Source organism: Orbicella franksi, unplaced genomic scaffold (assembly GCF_964199315.1).
Source record: "Orbicella franksi unplaced genomic scaffold, jaOrbFran1.1 SCAFFOLD_51, whole genome shotgun sequence".
Classification (NCBI taxonomy): Eukaryota; Metazoa; Cnidaria; class Anthozoa; order Scleractinia; family Merulinidae; genus Orbicella; species Orbicella franksi.
Genome location: NW_027671022.1, coordinates 79200 through 96856, shown reverse-complemented (window position 1 = coordinate 96856; position 17657 = coordinate 79200). Strand labels below are relative to the sequence as shown.

Here is a 17657-nt window from a genome sequence, read left to right as displayed (position 1 = left end):
TTGCCTGTTTTACAAAATAGGGTTGCTGAGGCAACAATAACGGTCAAAGAAAATCATTTCCATCTTGTTTGAATTAACACGTACTGAAAGTTTTTGCATCGAGGATGAAACGTCTCTTCAATGTAAACTCGTTTTAAATATAACAAACCAAACAAGGCTTCGGAAATTGTCGCATGCACTGTCTCCACCTCGTCTTCGAATTCCAGCTAGCTACGAACTCAGCTAATAATTGGGGCACACAATAAAAGATGACGTGAGTTGCTTGCTGCAGACCATTTCACTTCCGAGTATCACTTCAACTGAGAACGACCAATCATAGAGCCCTCAAACGTGTTACGCTTGCAGCACTTTAAACAAACCAGTGAGAAGTTGATTAGATCAGTTTTCACTTGAATGACTTTGCAAAATGATTTTTTTTTTTTTTTGCATTGCCACGCTACACGATTGACTGAGAGAAAAAAATGCGCCACTTTTTTATCAAATCAGCAGTAAAACCAAAACCAATCGTGGCTCGTTCGCACATGTTTTGCCCCGCTTTGCTTCAGCTACACCTAATTACTTCGAGTTTTGGTTGGTTCATTGGATTATCTGTGTCCTTTGTGATTGGCTAGCTAGAGCGAGTACTTTGGTTTTGGTTTTACGACACTTAATTGAAACCCGCTCTAAACTCCATAATTGGTATTAGTTTTCGCCGGCAATGGAGGTCAAACACCTTCTGTTGTTTATCCTGTTTCAAAGGACGATAACTACGCAAGTTTTCAGCGACGAAGAAGACTCCGCATATTATCGTTCAGCATTTTTTGAGACAAAGGAAAATAAGCGTCTTTATGGCCACGTTTTTAAACGCTTTGAATCACCTAGTCTGATATCGTGCACTCGCTCATGTATAGAAACAGACTGGTGTTCCTCCACGAACTTCAAAGTGTCTTCTAAAGATGAGCACAACGGAACCTGTGAACTGAACGAACACTCTATTGTCGATGAAAATACAGAGTTCAATCATGAAGAAGGAGTCACGTTCTCAATGCCTATCAAGGTGATTTGTTAGAAGCCATTTTCAGCTGTTTACATCAGCTTAAGTACGTGACAACTGCCAGCTCTTGCCATTTTATTGCAAATTGTACAAATGCGTCATAAATACAATTTGTGATAGCTGTGGAAAAGGCGGCAGGTGTCAGTAAATATACAAGGTATCACTAGCGATTTAGTTAAAATTTACGCAAGGCATTTATATTCACGATGTCATTACGATTTTGAAAAGCACCTAGGCTCACAGTTATCTGTTAATTTCTGTGCGTGGCTGCCGTTGTCAAAGCCACGCGCTTCTGAAAAAATATACATTGTTTCCTCCATGGTGAGTACTCACGTACGATTTTGACCGACGAGTATCCGTATATATATAGTAATATCAGAAGACGAACTTATGAGCACAGGGAAACAGTGAGTTTTGTGATGCCACTCCACGATCAAAAGAAAAATTTGAACAAAGTATTTTCCATGGTACAGTTTAATAATTGGTACTGACATTGCTGTCGTGTCAAGACTACAAACAAGACGACTTAGAAGCGAAAGCGATTCCAAACTGAAATCAATAAACTTGAAACATTCGAAATTGGAAATTTTCTGAGTTGCTTCTGGAATCAAGTGTCGACTAATTGACTGGTTGAAAGTACTGGTTGACTGCTCAGTTACTTGGATGCTAGGAAAGCTAGTCACGTTTGTCATTGACAAAGCAGTGGCGAGCCACTTACATCTTCGCAAACTATGAAGAGGAGTTTTCTCTCAAATAGCTATTGCTATCTTTTGAGCGACTGTACAGACTGACCTATATATATATATATATATATATATATATATATATATATATATATATATATATATATATATATATATAACGAAAGCTTATAGTAGGTCAACGGCGCCAATATTCTCAACATAATAAATGACAGACTATTGTATATTAAGGTGAAACGCGTTAGGCGTCGTTGAACACCGAAAACTGATATTATACTGTAGTATAAGCATCGTGCATCGATCTGTATTCAGGTGAATTCCGCCCAATGTTTGACTTTCTGTGTAGTGTCAATAGAAATGTAGATAGAGAGGGCAGCACTGAAAAGTCTCTTTACTTGAAATTAATTTTGGGCTCGATCCAGACAGACGAAAGTATGCTCTTACATTCACAACTTGATCTCAGCCATTGAATGTGGCCTGTTCAGCTGCTATTTCTACTTTAGCATGTCCGGGCCTTTTGTTTTTTGTTTTTTTGTTTTTCGATGACGGTAGGGTAGAGAGAGAGGAGATTCCCTTCCTTAACTTGAAGGACATTGAGGTTAGGAGGGTAAATTGTAGGTTTTTCCAGCTGGTTGTTAAATGAGGGTCTATTTCATGGGGTTGTACATTCCGTAAACTGTCATAGGTGACTTTATTAAGTTGAAGTTTTGGACCACCCATCTAAGACTCGATCTTTCCATGACTCCGGGATGACCTCGGAAACAGAATCAAAAGTATATTAAAACGGATACATGTATATATAGAATATGTATAATAGATACATAATGCTTAAACCTGTTGTAGATAAATTGTGACAAACATTTGCAGTTAGTTGGTGGGTTAAAATTTGATGAAATAGTCTTTAAATATACGGTTCGCAACATAAAGTTCCTTAAATAAAGTATCACACTAAATTGTTTTTAGTTAAAATTCATAATAAGCCATACTATTTGTTGAGACTTGTCTAAAGGTATTTGATTTTTTTAAATTTCGAATTCCATGCTCTTTCTCTATATCCTATTCCTAGAAAAAATGTTCTTTTAAGCGTCAAGCAGAAGACTCACAAATGAAAAAAAGACTATTACAAAATTTAAACAAGAAACCCACTGCATTTTGAATTGTATTTTTTTCTCCCTAACTGCAGCCATGCCAAAGTCCCTGTCGGAAGAACGGTGCCTGTGTTCCTGACCCTGTGTGGACCACTTATCACTGTGTTTGTAAAGCGGGATACGCTGGCACTCGCTGTGAAGGTACTGAAAAGAAAAGAAAAGAAAACATGTGTTGAGAATGTAATTCTAAATGGTTGTAGAGAGAATTCCCAAATGAACATTTAGGTTCAAAAGAAAAACATTCTTTCCTCCTATTCTTTCCACTCCTCTGTCCTCTCTCCCCACTCATCAAAAACAACAACAACAACAACAAAAAATCAAAAAGTAATAATAATAATAAAAACACTACGAACATGAACCAGCTACTGTGACAGAAAACCAAACAGCGACTATACTTTGGGACATGCCAATCCAGAATAATATTATTGAGCAGCCAGTTAACCACAATTCTTTCTCGAAAAGAGCATGACAATCCAAACTTGATCACCAACTAAAGGTGGGCCTTCTCTTTGTCTGGAATTCAATTCACCCAACATTTCTCCTGTTATCTTTTCATAATTCTACTGAGAATAGTGTACCGTCTATTTTGCCGTGAGTTCGTCGAGATCACAAGCTTAGCGAAAAATTAACCAATTGAGTGAGTTATACGTGGGAGTGGGGTTGGGGAAAGATCAACTGAAATAGCGGGTCTGTGGACTTCGTTTAATTTTTCAGTTTGCGCCTGTCTCGCACCCGCATAGCATCGCTCGCACGCTGGAAGAAAAAGAACTCTTAGGAAAAATAAATAAATAAATAAATAAAAATAAATCAATAAATCAATAAATCAATCAACATCTGTAGACAGTCTATACTGGGAAAATGTTCTGACCCAAAGACTTCGAAGAGGCTTTATTTTTGGCTTGCAAACGAGCGATCGTAAATATAGATTCGCCAGCAAAGAAAATCCTTCAAAGTGATTGGTTTCTACCATACCTTAAAAGAAAACTTTCGGGTGTGAAAATAACTAAAATCATTAGATATGATTGCGACAAACCAACCAGCTCCTCTACTGAATTTATTCATGATGATACTGTTTGTTAACTACTCAAACACTGCTAAACATGAGATTTTTTTCCTCGAAGTTTGCAAGTTCGACTTCGAAGATGGAATTGGTGGCTGGGAGAAGACTGGTACAGCGTTCAACAACCAACCGACCTATGGTGATAACCCTACAGCTCGCGGCTACTCCTCTCCTGCCAATCAACAAGGGGACTGGTGGATTGGGGGATTTGAAAACCGACCCTCTAAAGAAACTTCGCCCGGACGTTCTCAAGGGGACGACCCCCGAGGAACTCTTACTTCCCCACAGTTTACCATCATTGGCAAAAACATCTCGTTCCTGATTGGTGGAGCTTGTAATGAATCATTCTCTCGTGTAGAGTTAATTGTCAACAGTTTGGTGAGCAGTGTCTCATTCTCTCTCCGTGTTAGACATTGAATCATTATTACCTAAGTTAGAAAAACCTTTACCGTTTATTCAAGTCAATCTATTGTAGGGTCTCCAATGAATGGCTCGATACTCTTTGTAACGAAACAACAGAACAAACAACAGAAACAATGCCCCTAGGCTTAGACCAATGACAGCTGCTATAATAATACAACAAAAGCAGCTAACGAGAACTGCTACAATTAATTTCGGTGATAAAAGCCCTACAACAAGAGACACAGAATTAGCACGAGCTGTCCCGTTTAATAATTTTCCTCTCTTCTTCTCCCGCTGTTTTCTAAACGAAATCGAGTTGTAAAAAGAGTAGTGAAAAAATAGTAATTTATTCCCACTGCATACCCCATTACCCCATCGTGGTAGGAGGAGTCCGTGACAACTGTGGCAGCTAAGGTATGCAGTGAGAGGCAGGGTAGCGCTGTCAACCGGCACCAGGGGAGGAGGGTAGGGCGAAAAAGCTTCCTCCACCTGAACGCCGGTGAATCGAGGTAAAACCCGGGAATTCAAACGAAGAAACCATAAAGCACCAGGGATTCAAATTTTGCGATGCGCCAATTATGGATGCAGTAAAAATAGTCGTGGAAACATGCTCCGATTCTGTGACGAGTGTTCGCACAGTATCCCTTGTTATCCAAAATGTGGTTTTCTCAAATAAATGCCTCTTTTCTCGTCAGATGTGTAATCTCGCTCTAGCCACACTAAAAAGAAGACAAAATATGTTTTTTTCCTCCATGGAATATATATATTGCCTCCGTTTTGCATGTTGTCAGAAAAGCTTCATCCAGGTTTTGCACGGAGGGAATGACTCGCACGTTCTGGGACGTCGCGGCTTTCATTGGACAACGCGCTCGCGTCAAACTGGTTGACTTCAGCTCAGGCGATTGGGGTCACATTAACTTTGACGATTTGAGAGGCGACATGAGCTGTGAATAAGACCTGAGATAATATCGCAACATATGCAAGTATCTCCGGTGGACGGATCATTGCAAACCTTTAAGTGATATCAGATTTTTTCCAGACTCGATCTTTAAGCGAATACTATTGATAAACAATTTAGAAAAACTGAAAGTGGCTTAGAAAATGAATTGAGAGTTCTTTTGTGGCTCAAATAAATCACTACATTAGTTGCGAGATGTTTACAGGATTTTGCTAAAAGTCTGTACGACATTATAGCGGAGCTCTGCCAAGCGGAGCCCCATACTCATGTAGGAAAGAAAAGGAGACCCATGAGTTGATTTTCTCATTTTGCTCGTGGACGCGTACGCACGACGGCGACGGCGGCGACGACGACGGAGTCGCGCAACATGGCGGCCATGGCGGACATGCAGCCTTGGTTTACCATGTACTTCTTTGACCTTGGACATCCATGTTATGATCAATTGACACCTGTCAAAACAAGGTATCTGCTGATCATATCGCGGGCTCAAGTTTGCAGCTCATCGCAGTCTCGTATTTTTTGAAGTTAGATTGGATCGCGCGCTCATGTCAGGTTAACTTGTTGTAAACAGGGCCTTAATCGGGCTTTAAACAGCCCGCTCCAGGAGCTCCGCTTTTAGGCTTGGCTAAATCTATATATTAGTTTAGGAGTTTTAAGGCTGTTTTTGTCGATTCAAAGCTTATATTGTATTTTTCTGAGTCGCTCTTGACACGGTGTCAAACGTCTTACTTTATGATAAATTTTAGTTTGTTATCTCTCCAATTTCAGGATGTTGCTTTATTTTGTCTTTTGCAAGAGTGGTTGTGATTGAATACAATGATGCAAGAGACCGCAAACGAAAATGCTGCCGGTGTACGCAGGATCTGTAAAAGATCTCATCAGCCAAAAAATAGAAACATGACAATAAAGCAAGGGTGATTACTATGTAGAAAGCTTGACGGTACGACGACATGGTAGAGTCCAAACTGAAAGCCAAGAATTGCAACCATGGACAGCTGTTTCGACCTTGTTGGGTCTCGTCAACACGGTGTGGCAGAAAGTGAAGCAATCGGCTGGCTGACCGATCGTCCACCACTTGCACAACGGTAATGACATCAGATGAAACTCAAATCCAAATGTTTGCGAATTGGCCAATGTCACAATGTCCTTATCGCGACAACGACGTGATATTCTGGATTTTGCCTATTGTAAAATGACACACGTTTTGCATGTCACATGGGCTAATTCGCAAACATGTCGTTGTCCCGTTAAGCTTTCTACGTAGTAATCAGCCTTGCTTTATTGTTATGATTGAAGCAGGTAAGTATATAATTAAACGCATCAGTTTGCTTGCTGATACGATGTCGTAAGGCTGAAGGAGGAGACTGGGAGGTTTCCATGGCAACTATGTTCTGACTGGCTGTTTTACCCTCGTTTGCGTTCTTTTTCGTTTTAATCAAGTGTAACTAGGTTTCGTTTAACACCCTTAAATAATTTTAAGAAATGATTTTGTCCCAATTTTTGGCACGGTAAGGGTTTAAATAGTGCCAGTGCGAGATTGTACCTCGTGAACGGCGTCTGGTCAATGACGATGAAGTAGCTGACGAAAGATACCATTATGCACACAGATTTAAAGTAGAAACATACTGCATATATACCTTGTCGTCGATGATCAGTTCTGCACGAATTGTGTTTCTGTCACAGCCTCCACCAAACAGGAACGAGATGTAATGGCTCGTGATGGTGAAGTCTGGGGAAGAAAGAGCTCCTTGGGGTCCGTCACCTTGAATTGTCCCGGCGGGAGCTGATTTGGAGGGTCGGTTTTCGTATCCTCCAATCCACCAGTCCCCTTGTTGACTCGCAGGTTGTCCTTTGTTCCTAGCTATAGGGTTATCACCATAGGTCGGCTGGTTATTAAACGCTGTACCAGTCCTCTTCCAGTCATCGATTCCATCTTCAAAGTCGAACTTGCAAGCTTAAGAAAAATAATGAGATGCAACTGTTTTCCTTCTACTTCCAAAAACTGCCATTCCGTTAACCAGATGTTCTATTTCAAGTACCAGTCAGCTGATCCAAAAACTGCCATTCCGTTAACCAGATGTTCTATTTCAAGTACCAGTCAGCTGATCTACGTATCTTCATTTCGGTTCTGTAATTTGCACCTTTCATGTGTGGTTTAATTCTCACCATAACATTACGGACCTATCTACATAGCCATGCAAAGCCAGGACAGAATTTCGTTTAAAATCATGCAATGCTTGCCTGGCAACTGAAACGGCTGTAGCGGAGTATCATCAGCTAAGATTCACGTACTTTGACCGCGCTTCTGTGGCTTACGGAGAAAACTGGAGCAGGGATCGGAGCAGTGGAAGTGCTCACCTCTCACCACTGACCAGTATGGCCCGGTTTCCCTTCTGACCCGGTGTCATATGCGGGTTAAGTTTGTTGTTAGTCCAATTCGACTAAGGTAGAGGATTTGCCTGAAAACAAGCTAGGGCTGATGTTGCTTCGTTTCTAAATAAATTTGCAATTTATCTTGCTCTAGTTGCATTACAATGATGATATCACGTGAAAACCAGCAACAAAATTCTATCCCGCAAAACTTTGTAAAACCACGAGACGTAATTGGTATTAGGTTGCACATTGGACTATAACTTTATCTCCTTGCACAATTTCGGCGTAGCAGTAGAAATATTTTTCTTTTTTGTTGTTGGCAGGTCGTTCGTTTGTTTCTTTGTCTGTTTGTTTGTATGATGTTAGCCTCACTTAGCTTGAGTCATGCCTCACCTGGTCTTATAATCTGTCCTATTAGACCCTTTATTGCGCTCTGTTCTTTCTTCAAATCGTTTACCTCCTCCAGCAGCTGGTTGTTTAGACTGCACAAGTCGCATTGTCCGTTGACAGTCGCGGAAAGAGTTACGTCTCCAGCTTGAAACAAAATAAGTAAAGAAAACATCTGAACAAAGATTCTCGCCATCATCTTGATCATGAAGACAAGTGATGCATTGGCCTCTGTGCTGTCGGAAAGGAACTTTTTTTTTATTGCGATACTACACTTTATGTACAGTTTTACAAAAACAAAACTAAAGTTACTTACATCACTCTCTATCACTACTTATAAATTACAAATTAAAATACCAATCAAATATATAACAAATTTTTTTACTGGAGTTAATTCTAAAAACCAACGATATTACTAATAGGGCCCAAAAAAAAATAATAATAATAATACAACTAACAGATACAATACCGCTACTGCTGCTAACACACTATTCTTACAACTGATGAAAGTAGACATATCGTCATCAGCGACATGAACCCGACCAGTCAAATCATTTTATGTTATTAGGCTGTGTCTCTTATAGCTCACGCGCTCGCTGACGTCACGAGCCACAAAGATGAAGCTCATCATGTGGGCTTAAGGTCATTCCCCAGTATTGCATTGCGCATCCCTACTGCGCATAATTTCACGCGTGATTAGCGCGTGCGCATTAAAAAATGGCGGCTTTTTCTTTGCAGCTGGACCTCGCCATAGAGGTAAATCGTCATTTTCTCGAAAACAAGTACGGTGACCTATCATTTTTTTCTGTTGTGTTGAATTGAGTAATAAATTTCTCCGTGTAAAATAAATATGGGCCAATTCTCAGTGTTGAGCAAGAAACAATCGTCGGAAACGTGAATTTAGCAAGCAATCGTAACTATAATTATCGTGCTATTGTAAGGATTTGTATCGGGTATAGACAAGGTGCAGTTGCTCCTAAACGAATATGGGGACCCCTAGCAGCCTCATTTTTATTTCCAAATTTAAGCCCCTACAATACAGACAGTCAATAGGTAAAGTTTGACAAAAATCTCAGTGCAGGTTCTATTTCAGTAGAATGACCTTAAGTGGTTTCATCACATGTTTCTCAAATCTTTTAATTTCAGGTATCACGCAACACAATACAATCAAATTTATTATGTAAAAGAAAACTTCAAAGGCTATCCCCACTGAGGACATTCCTTACTCAATGCATACAATCTAAATATGATAAAAATGTTATAAATACAATTATAGGTACAGTTCAAACTTATGACAAAAAGCCTTCTCAGTCTACCTCTAAAAGTAATAAAATCATTCGCTTCCGCTATTTCCCAAGAAATCCTGTTCCTCTCTTTAATTATTCTGACGAAAAGAGAGTGAAAATCTCAATTTATCCTTGGTTTTGACTAGGGCTGCCCTAAGAAGGCCTTTTTTTTTTATTAAAACACGGTTCATAAAATTTCTGTTTGCATTAGCATTTTTTCTAGGGCTTTTGTTGAATCGGCTATTTTGTGGTCGCGCAATTTATCCCTTCGTAACGTTCTTCTAAGCTTGGTCGTAGTTCGAGTCTCTAGTTTTTCATTTATTTTTTAATGATACAAAACAAATTAAGGAAACAGTTACAATTCTACGTACACGTTACTTACACAAAAACATGCATAACTTGTTGTGCATTAAAATATTCGTTAAGAGCGCTTATAACAATATTTAAAGTAAAATATTATACTGTTTATGTTACAAGCTTATAAGTAAGTTTTTGTTCTAGAACACAAAAGTGCCCACTCACACAACACTTGTGTACATCATATTCGTCAAAAAATTTAAGTATTAATTAAGAGCTCCTGCCTGTGAGCATTGAGAATCTTGCGACAGCGACTATTTTGGCACATTGCTCATATTTTGCCTAAAGATACCCTTTGGTGAGCTGATTTCAAAAATCATAATTTTAAGTTCCAGCACTTTTTTGTTTTTGAAAAAAAATGCGAAAGTTTGAAAATGCGGTCAAAGTGCGTTTTGCGCGCAAAAGAATTCACCAAATAGCACAGAAAGACGAAGCGTTGGTAAATTCTTGAAATTTAGTCAATTGCTGGTAAATTTTGCTCAGATATTGAATAGCTATTCCTCTTTACAGCTAAAGTTAAAAGATATGTCAAATGCTCTATTATTATAAGTTTCAAGCCATTCAAAAAACACTTCCGTCGACCTATTAACGAGCGGCAAAATATTGGCTATTTTTGACTGGATAAAACCCTTTCTGGTACCTAATTATTTCAGAATCTAACTTTACAGCTGAAAAACACTTGTCTTTTAACTGTTATCCTGCCAAATCCCAAGGTCGGACTTGAACTGTTTCCCTTTGAAAAAACCTGGAATCTACGAACAATGTTCAGCACATCTTTCAAAATGTTTATTTACATTTCGACGTAAAGAAAGACGGAAACCTCAATGTTCGCTGCTTTGTACATTTGAGTGACTGGATTATCGTTATTTCTTAGCAACTTACGAAATAAAACCCTAAAAGATATATTTATCGCGTGATTTCAAGATAAGTTGTTGTGGGAACACAATTTCAAAATGACATGGCGACCTGCTTTGTAAACATTGTGGAAATGGTCGTCGCTTCTCGGATGTATTTTCAACTTTATGAATGCATTTCAGATCTCTCCAAACAAAATTTGGTAGAAGATAATATGTCGTGAGTTTCTAACAGCGCTTAATTTACGCGCAATGGTGTACACTTATTTGTTATTTCTCATTTTCCGACTGGACTGTAATTTGACCTAATTTGACCTTTCACCTACAACTTCTCGATCCCTCGCAAATCACGCACAGTCATATAAATATATTTCTAAAATAAACACAAAATACGCACCAAAGCCCGTTTTCCCATCTACTTGCTATCGCTCCAGCTTTCAGCTAACATTAAAGCGTCCGTTGTAGGAGCCAGATGTGTTTGAAATCTTCCCGGAAGTTATTTACGAAGTAACACAACAGCCAAGTCACGCGCACACCAAGGTGCGATTAAATTATTGGCTATATTGAACTGGACCAGTCCTGCTGTTGGCTTAGCTGTGCCATTTTGTCCTCCTAAGTGTTTGTAGTTTTCATATGCCATTTTTCCTTAGCTACATTACGCTACAAGGTAGGTCCAGTACTTGCGGGAAATCGAGCGACTATCCAGGACACCTCGAGTGCGTTAGTCTAAAGGACTGCACGAGCGATGTCAGCAGTCATTTGGCAAGCTTCAAACTAAGCGGGCATGAGGGTATCAATACAGAGAGGAAGTTGCTGTTGGCGAGAGCTGGTGAGTGGCGTCATTTATGCTATTTTTGAACCGGTAGTGCCCACATGCAGTCCTTGACAGGTTCACATCAGCACCAACTTCGAGGTAGCCAATCAGTGCAGTGTGTTTGCCCTTAGCGATTGCACCAACCCAGACCTTCGGCAGCTAGCGATCACAGACACGACTGAGGACGTATGCGAGCAGTGCGAAAACCTAAATTCTACGCTGGCTGCCATTTCGGAAGCCGTGGCTAAGGCGCCGTTTTACACGAATGACGACAGGGACGAAGCTGTGTATCTTACCAACCAAGCTACGCTTGCCATCCAGTCATGGAAATGTCATTTGTTACGATCAGCACACCAAGATCAGGCTCGCCTGGATATCATCGATGCCCTCAACCAAGAAACGGTTTTCATTGTAAACGACTGGGCAATGAAGGTTTTGCCGCAGAGGAACCGAGAGTCGCAAGCAAACTGGTTTGGCAAGCGTGGTATTTCCTGGCACATATCAGTCGTATACCGAAGAATAGAAGGGGTCCTACAGTGGCAAGGGTTCATCCACGTCATCCAGTCACGTAGCCAGGGAAGCTCTGCAGTCGTAGCCACCATGCACCACGTACTGACCACACTTAAGCGGGAGCACCCGGAAATCAGCACGGCCTTTTTTCGTCAGGATAACGCGGGGTGTTACCATTCTTCTCGTACAATCCTGGCGTGCCGACATATGGGAACACGTTGCGGAATTCGGGTGGCAGGCATTGATTTTAGCGATCCACAAGGCGGTCAAGGTACGGCAGATCGATTGGCTGCGTCATGCAAATTTCATATCAGGGCATACATAAATGAAGGGCAGGACGTGTGCACTGCAAATGACATGAAAATTGCATTGATTTCTCATGGAGGATTGGAGGGAGTCCGACTGGTTTTTATGGACACCATTGCCGAGACGCAAGACACGGCCCAGACAATAGAAATCAAACAATACCTCTTCAACACCTGTTATTACCAATAACAATAACTGCATTGCTACTTGTTTCTGGATTGAAATATAATGTGGATGTGTGTCTCATCATGTTTCAGAACCTAGTCAGGAGCGGACTAGTGGCAGCATTTTCCCCGGGAGACTTCAAACCTTTATGTAACAAGTCGACCAAAGCCACAACTCCCGAAGCCAGCACGGAGGAAATGTAGAATGTCAATCCAGAGGAGAGCAATAAGGTTGCTGGGGCTTATTCATGTTCCCAGGATGGGTGCGTGCGAATCTTTCAACGGGTATCGGCGTTTGAAAAGCACTTGTCCCTTGAGAAATGCAGACGATCACCTGAGAGACATACTCTGATAGATCAACCAAAATGGGTGACAAGTCCTCCCTGGAGGAGGGCGTTGGCGTATTACCGACCCTAAAAACCTCAACGCTTACCCAGGATTACCCTATTGCAGCTGCCAAGGAGGGATAGGCTCTAAGAACTGTCAAAAAAGCTTATCGTTTCAGCGATAAACAAAAGTCCTACCTTTTGGCTAAATTTCATATGGGCCAAACAACAGGCCGAAAACTCGATGCGGAGGTCGTTGCTCGTGAAATGCGCCGTGCTCGTGGTGCTGACTGTCTGCGACTTTTCCAGTCATCAGAATTCCTTACAGCCTCGCAGATCGCTTCTCACTTTTCGCGTCTTAATGCTGCCGCTCGCCAGCAAGATATGGATGAGTTAGATATCCAGGCATCAGAAGAGGAGACAAATTTCCCTAGCGCCAGAGACGTGGCGGCCACAGCGAGACAGATCCAGCATCCCATTAGGTATGACCAGTTCGATCTTTGTTCAATGGCGAAAGGTGATACCTTGAAGATACTCAAGTCAAGTCACCAACGCTGCAGCGTTTATGCGAGGGCGTGGGCCTAGATGTACCACAGCCTCTCGTGCGCAGGAGAGCTCCCTACATGGAATTACTAAAGGACATAACACAGAACTGTTCTTGTCAACAATGAGCAAACCCTACGATCCACAAGGACTCTACTTAGGCCTGTTTACAAGAAGGGAGGGTACCGTATTAGTAGGGTTATCCTAGCGCGAGTTAACAAGCAAAACCAAATTTTGATTTCAAGCTCTTTATCATCCAGACACCATTTTTTTTCTTAATTTTAGAACGCGTTTGAGAGCAAGACTATAAACAATTCTGCTTAAGGAAATTTTAGCGACAGTAGCAACAAACATATCGAAAACTTTAGCGCCAAACAAAATATAAACAATTTTGGTGATTAATTGTTGATCGTCAGCGTGTAGAACATATTTTGTTTTATGGAATTGAAATTAAGTTGTTCAGGTAGCTGAGTCGTACCTATCCGAGTGTTTGCAAGGACAACATATAACCCAGGTGCAAGAGTAACATTCACGCTCGGCTAGGGTTTGTCATCTTAGTATATTCTGGCTGTCTCATAAGCAAGCCGATACAAAACAACAAACTGTCGAGTGCTAGAGACTTTGACTTTAACTCTGGCATTAGGGTTACCCTTCCTCCTTATTAACAGACCCTTACGACGGCTCCTTTATTATACAGACAGAACTAACTCGCCGCTGAACATCGACGAGATTTTGGTTCCTTTATTATACAGACAGAACTACCTCGCCGCCGGACATCGAGGAGATTTTGGTTGCTTTATTATACAGACAGAACTACCTCGCCGCCGAACATCGGCGAGATTTTGGCTCCTTTATTATACAGACAGAACTATCTCGCCGCTGAACATCGGCGAGATTTTGGTTGATTTATTATACAGACAGAATTACCTCGCGCTGATCATCGGCGAGATTTTCGTTCGGTATATAAGAGAAATTAAATTATCACATATTCCAACATTTACATAAAATAGTTTCAATCTACATATTTAAACATTCACATAATATGCGGATATATGTAAACCCCATTCAAAATTAGCCAATATTTTGCCTCTCATTAAGGGGTCGTCGCACGCGCTTTTAGGATGGCTTGAAAATCAAGAATATTGGAGCATTTGACATATTTATTACGTTAGACGTAAAGAGAAATAGCTATTCTATGCCTGAGTAAAATTTAACAGTAATTGATTAAATTTCAAGACTTTACCAACGCTTCGTCTTTTTGTGTTATTTGGGGCATTCCATTTGGTGGAAAACGCACTTTGACCGCATTTTCAAACTTTCGAATTTTTTTCGAAAATAAAAAAAAACGCTGGAGCTTAAAATTATGATTTTTGAAATCAGCTCACCAAAGGATATCTTGAGACGAATTATGAGCAATGTGCCAAAATAGTCGCTGTCGCAAGATTCTCAATGCTCTCAGGCAGGAGCTCTTAAATATCACTGCTACACATGTAAACTTTCCGACGAGTATCTATGAAAAAGCTTTGCTATGAAAGCAAACTTCAAAATTCCTTGTGTTAATTTGTGTGGTGTAAATATTATTTGGTATACAGCAGGGTGAAGTTGAGCTTTCTTGCAAAATATAGATCTCCATTTCTTTGATTTGCTTTTCTTCCAATTATTATTTCGATCTGCGAGAAGCATAGCGAGGTGGCATTTTCATCGCTGAACCACTTTATAACTGTTTAGTCCAAGAACAGTTTTGGAGAATGTGCATTATTGAATTGCCGGTTCATTTGCCGGGCAATATCTACATAGCATATTGTCTCCTTTTACGTGTCCTTGCACATGGTTTTCATTTCCCCATAAAAGTCTCCAAAAGAATCTTGTCTACTTGTAAGTCTGGCGCCCATTTTGTGCTTGCTCTGGGTTGGATTTTGTCCTTGTTGATTTATCGGCTTTATAGAAGTTTTTTTGTCATTTTAAGGAGATTTAGACAGGTTTCTGAGGAAAGCGGAGATAATTTTTAGCAAGGAAATCTGTTTTTCGTAGAGGGGTTAACGTTGCTTTTGCTCTCTCTAGAAATGTGCTTTTGAGACAGTTTGGAAATAACTTGGAAAAAGGCCGCAAGGAAATTACAACGTAAACGATATTTCTTTATAAATTGTTCGTACGAGATGAGCAATTTTTAGCAAAAAAACTAAAGCATCCGTCCACTTTGAGATGTCTGTGTTATGGCACAACACAAATTCCTGGTGTAGAACATCTTTGTAGGATTCCTCTAGGACTGATGCTGAAGGATTTCTTTGTGGAACTGGGGTAAATAGATAGGTAATGGATATCTGCAAGAAAATATTTATCGTAATTACACTTAACACAAAATTTAGACCGCCAGATTTGTCCAGTATGAACTAGCTTGCGATAAAAGTTCAGCGATCCATGCCAGCTTCAATGATTTTACCATGGCGTCTATACTGGGAGCGCGCGCGTAAACCTCCATTGTCATAATCGGAGATCATCACGTATCACCGTCTACGTTTCATTAAAGGTTTTTCCCTTTCTCTTTTGAAAACGGAAGAATTAACGGCACGGATGAAGGCTTTCGAAGCTGTTGAAGCTTGAAATCGCGTGAACAAGCTGCGAGATTCCAAGGCTTTTTGCTACAAGACATTTTGCGAATAGTGTAAGATTTCTACAATTCCAAACATCGAAGACCTCTTGCATTTTTGCAGTTTCGTCTAAAAATTAACTTTTTATTAACTCCATTTTGAAATCACTGGCTATTCTTGCAATCTGATTGGCTCTAAATGGCGCGATTTATTCACGAATCGCACTATTTTTTGCTCTAAATCGCATCTTTTTCTCAGCCAATGAGAATGGGACAGTAAAACAAAACAACCAATCAGATTTCAAGATTAGTTTAAAGTAATCAATAAAATTTCAGGAAAATGAAAGGCAAAAGGCCATTGTGTGGAGAATTTTGCAACTACTATTGCTAAAACTTTGTTGTTATTGTAGTTTTTTTCCAACAAAATTGACGAATTTAATTAATTACAGTTTCTGAATGACGATTATGAGCTCCTTCAGGCTGAAGACCTACTTTAATGGAAGTTTCCAACTTTCAGTGTCCATTTTGACAAATATTTTGCGGATTTTTCTTCAACATCTGCTCAAGATCCGTATGATACTGAGTCCAGTAAAACATAAACAAACGAAAACCACACAACAACAAATTCAGAGCCATCTCAAGAAGGTAGATTTTTCCAGGTTTCCGATAGTTTCAAACGAAGCAACAAAAGAGCTCAACTCTGTCGCTGTGAATAAACATAGTCAAAATACGCCACACTACACAAAATAGTGAATGAACGAACATCTTACGAAGCCCGTGCCAGTCCCGCCATCTTGGAAATATCTTCAAACAAATGGCGCCGCAAGAACCACAGGCGGCCCAGACCTTGAATACGATTAATACGTGACATTATGCTGTTGGCAATCGCGTTACAATTTTAGCCGTTTATAAGACAATGTATGAGAATACTTCGAAAATTACTCTAAATGCTACGTGTAGAAAATAATTTGAATAAAATAGCTTACCTTGTGTTTGCATTGCGTTATTTTGATGTCTCTGGGTTCCTGGAGGTGGTTTAGAGCCATTTAGGCGAGTTTTACTTTCTGGCGGTTTGCTTCCCCTAAAGAAAAACGAGAGGCTGGCGACCCACTGGCCCGACGGCCCGCACTCAAAGCTCCGTAAATTCCACAAAAATGGTCTAATCTTGTCAAAATTGCCTCATGGGAGCCGTCGATAACTCTTGTTCCCATTCGCTTTCTCCCAAGGTTCCAAAGTTTATCTTAACCGCCCGAGAATTGGTGGCACGGCACGGAGAGGCACGGGGCATTTTTTGATCATGCAAATTGCACCGTGCTGAGGTGTTAACTGAAATTAGCGTCTAAAAGCACTGTTAATTGCAAAAATACAAGGAGCAAACAATGTCCAGCTGAATTTAGCGCCTAACAGTACTGTTAACTGCAGCGAGAGATGGCAACGAGTAACTGACCAATGTCCCGTGCCTCTCGACGGTTGGAGGCGACTTTGTCACGATGGTGAGGTTGTTAAGCTAGAAATTGAAATCCTGTGCCCAAGATAATCGGTTACGGATCGAGACGGAGCAGAAATAGAAAGTAAGAGCTTGAAAACCAGCGATTCTCGAGCGGTTAAGATAAACTTTGGAACATTGGGAGAAAGCGAATGGGAACAAGAGTTATCGACGGCTGCCATGAGGTAATTTTGACGAGATTAGACCATTTTTGTGGAATTTACGGAGCTTTGAGTGCGGGCCGTCGGGCCAGTGGGTCGCCAGCCTCTCGTTTCTCTTTAGGGGAAGCAAACCGCCAGAAAGTAAAACTCGCCTAAATGGCTCTAAACCACCTCCAGGAACCCAGAGACATCAAAATAACA

General features: G+C 40.5%; 4 protein-coding genes across 4 annotated transcripts; 3 read left to right on the top strand and 1 right to left on the bottom strand.

Moving 5' to 3' along the window:
• LOC145476857 (uncharacterized) lies at positions 1–5690 on the top strand. The gene is made up of 3 exons (XM_081455449.1): positions 1–1036; positions 2918–3023; positions 4004–5690. The coding sequence occupies exons 1-3, from the start codon at positions 698–700 to the stop codon at positions 4357–4359; spliced, it is 801 nt and encodes a 266-aa protein (XP_081311575.1). The 5' UTR covers positions 1–697; the 3' UTR covers positions 4360–5690.
• A 1127-nt stretch (positions 5691–6817) lies between these two features.
• Positions 6818–8306, bottom strand: LOC145476860 (uncharacterized). The gene is made up of 2 exons (XM_081455451.1): positions 8069–8306; positions 6818–7256 (listed from the first exon to the last, which is right to left on the bottom strand). Exons 1-2 carry the CDS (start codon positions 8268–8270, stop codon positions 6898–6900), a joined length of 561 nt encoding a protein of 186 aa, XP_081311577.1. The 5' UTR covers positions 8271–8306; the 3' UTR covers positions 6818–6897.
• Positions 8307–11445: 3139 nt separating this feature from the next.
• On the top strand, positions 11446–12687 carry LOC145476865 (uncharacterized; the record flags this gene model as incomplete). The annotated part of the gene is made up of 1 exon (XM_081455456.1): positions 11446–12687. A coding segment is annotated over one exon (933 nt), but the record flags the coding sequence as incomplete, so codon positions are not given.
• LOC145476864 (uncharacterized) lies at positions 12438–14117 on the top strand. Its single transcript, XM_081455455.1, has 4 exons — positions 12438–12452; positions 12558–12754; positions 12859–12971; positions 13211–14117. Exons 1-4 carry the CDS (start codon positions 12438–12440, stop codon positions 13348–13350), a joined length of 465 nt encoding a protein of 154 aa, XP_081311581.1. The 3' UTR covers positions 13351–14117.
• The last annotated feature ends 3540 nt before the right edge of the window (positions 14118–17657 follow it).

What these genes read in the sequence shown, in the direction of transcription:
- LOC145476857 (XM_081455449.1), top strand. Translation starts at nt 698, where the DNA reads ATGGAGGTCAAACACCTTCTGTTGTTTATCCTGTTTCAAAGGACGATA. An exon ending in CGTTCTCAATGCCTATCAAG is followed by an intron (nt 1,037 to 2,917) that starts GTGATTTGTTAG and finishes CCCTAACTGCAG; the next exon opens with CCATGCCAAAGTCCCTGTCG. An exon ending in CGCTGGCACTCGCTGTGAAG is followed by an intron (nt 3,024 to 4,003) that starts GTACTGAAAAGA and finishes TTTTCCTCGAAG; the next exon opens with TTTGCAAGTTCGACTTCGAA.
- LOC145476860 (XM_081455451.1), bottom strand. Translation starts at nt 8,270, where the DNA reads ATGATCAAGATGATGGCGAGAATCTTTGTTCAGATGTTTTCTTTACTT. An exon ending in AGGACAGATTATAAGACCAG is followed by an intron (nt 7,257 to 8,068) that starts GTGAGGCATGAC and finishes ATTTTTCTTAAG; the next exon opens with CTTGCAAGTTCGACTTTGAA.
- LOC145476864 (XM_081455455.1), top strand. An exon ending in CCCTGGAGGAGGGCGTTGGC is followed by an intron (nt 12,755 to 12,858) that starts GTATTACCGACC and finishes TTATCGTTTCAG; the next exon opens with CGATAAACAAAAGTCCTACC. An exon ending in CCGTGCTCGTGGTGCTGACT is followed by an intron (nt 12,972 to 13,210) that starts GTCTGCGACTTT and finishes GATACCTTGAAG; the next exon opens with ATACTCAAGTCAAGTCACCA.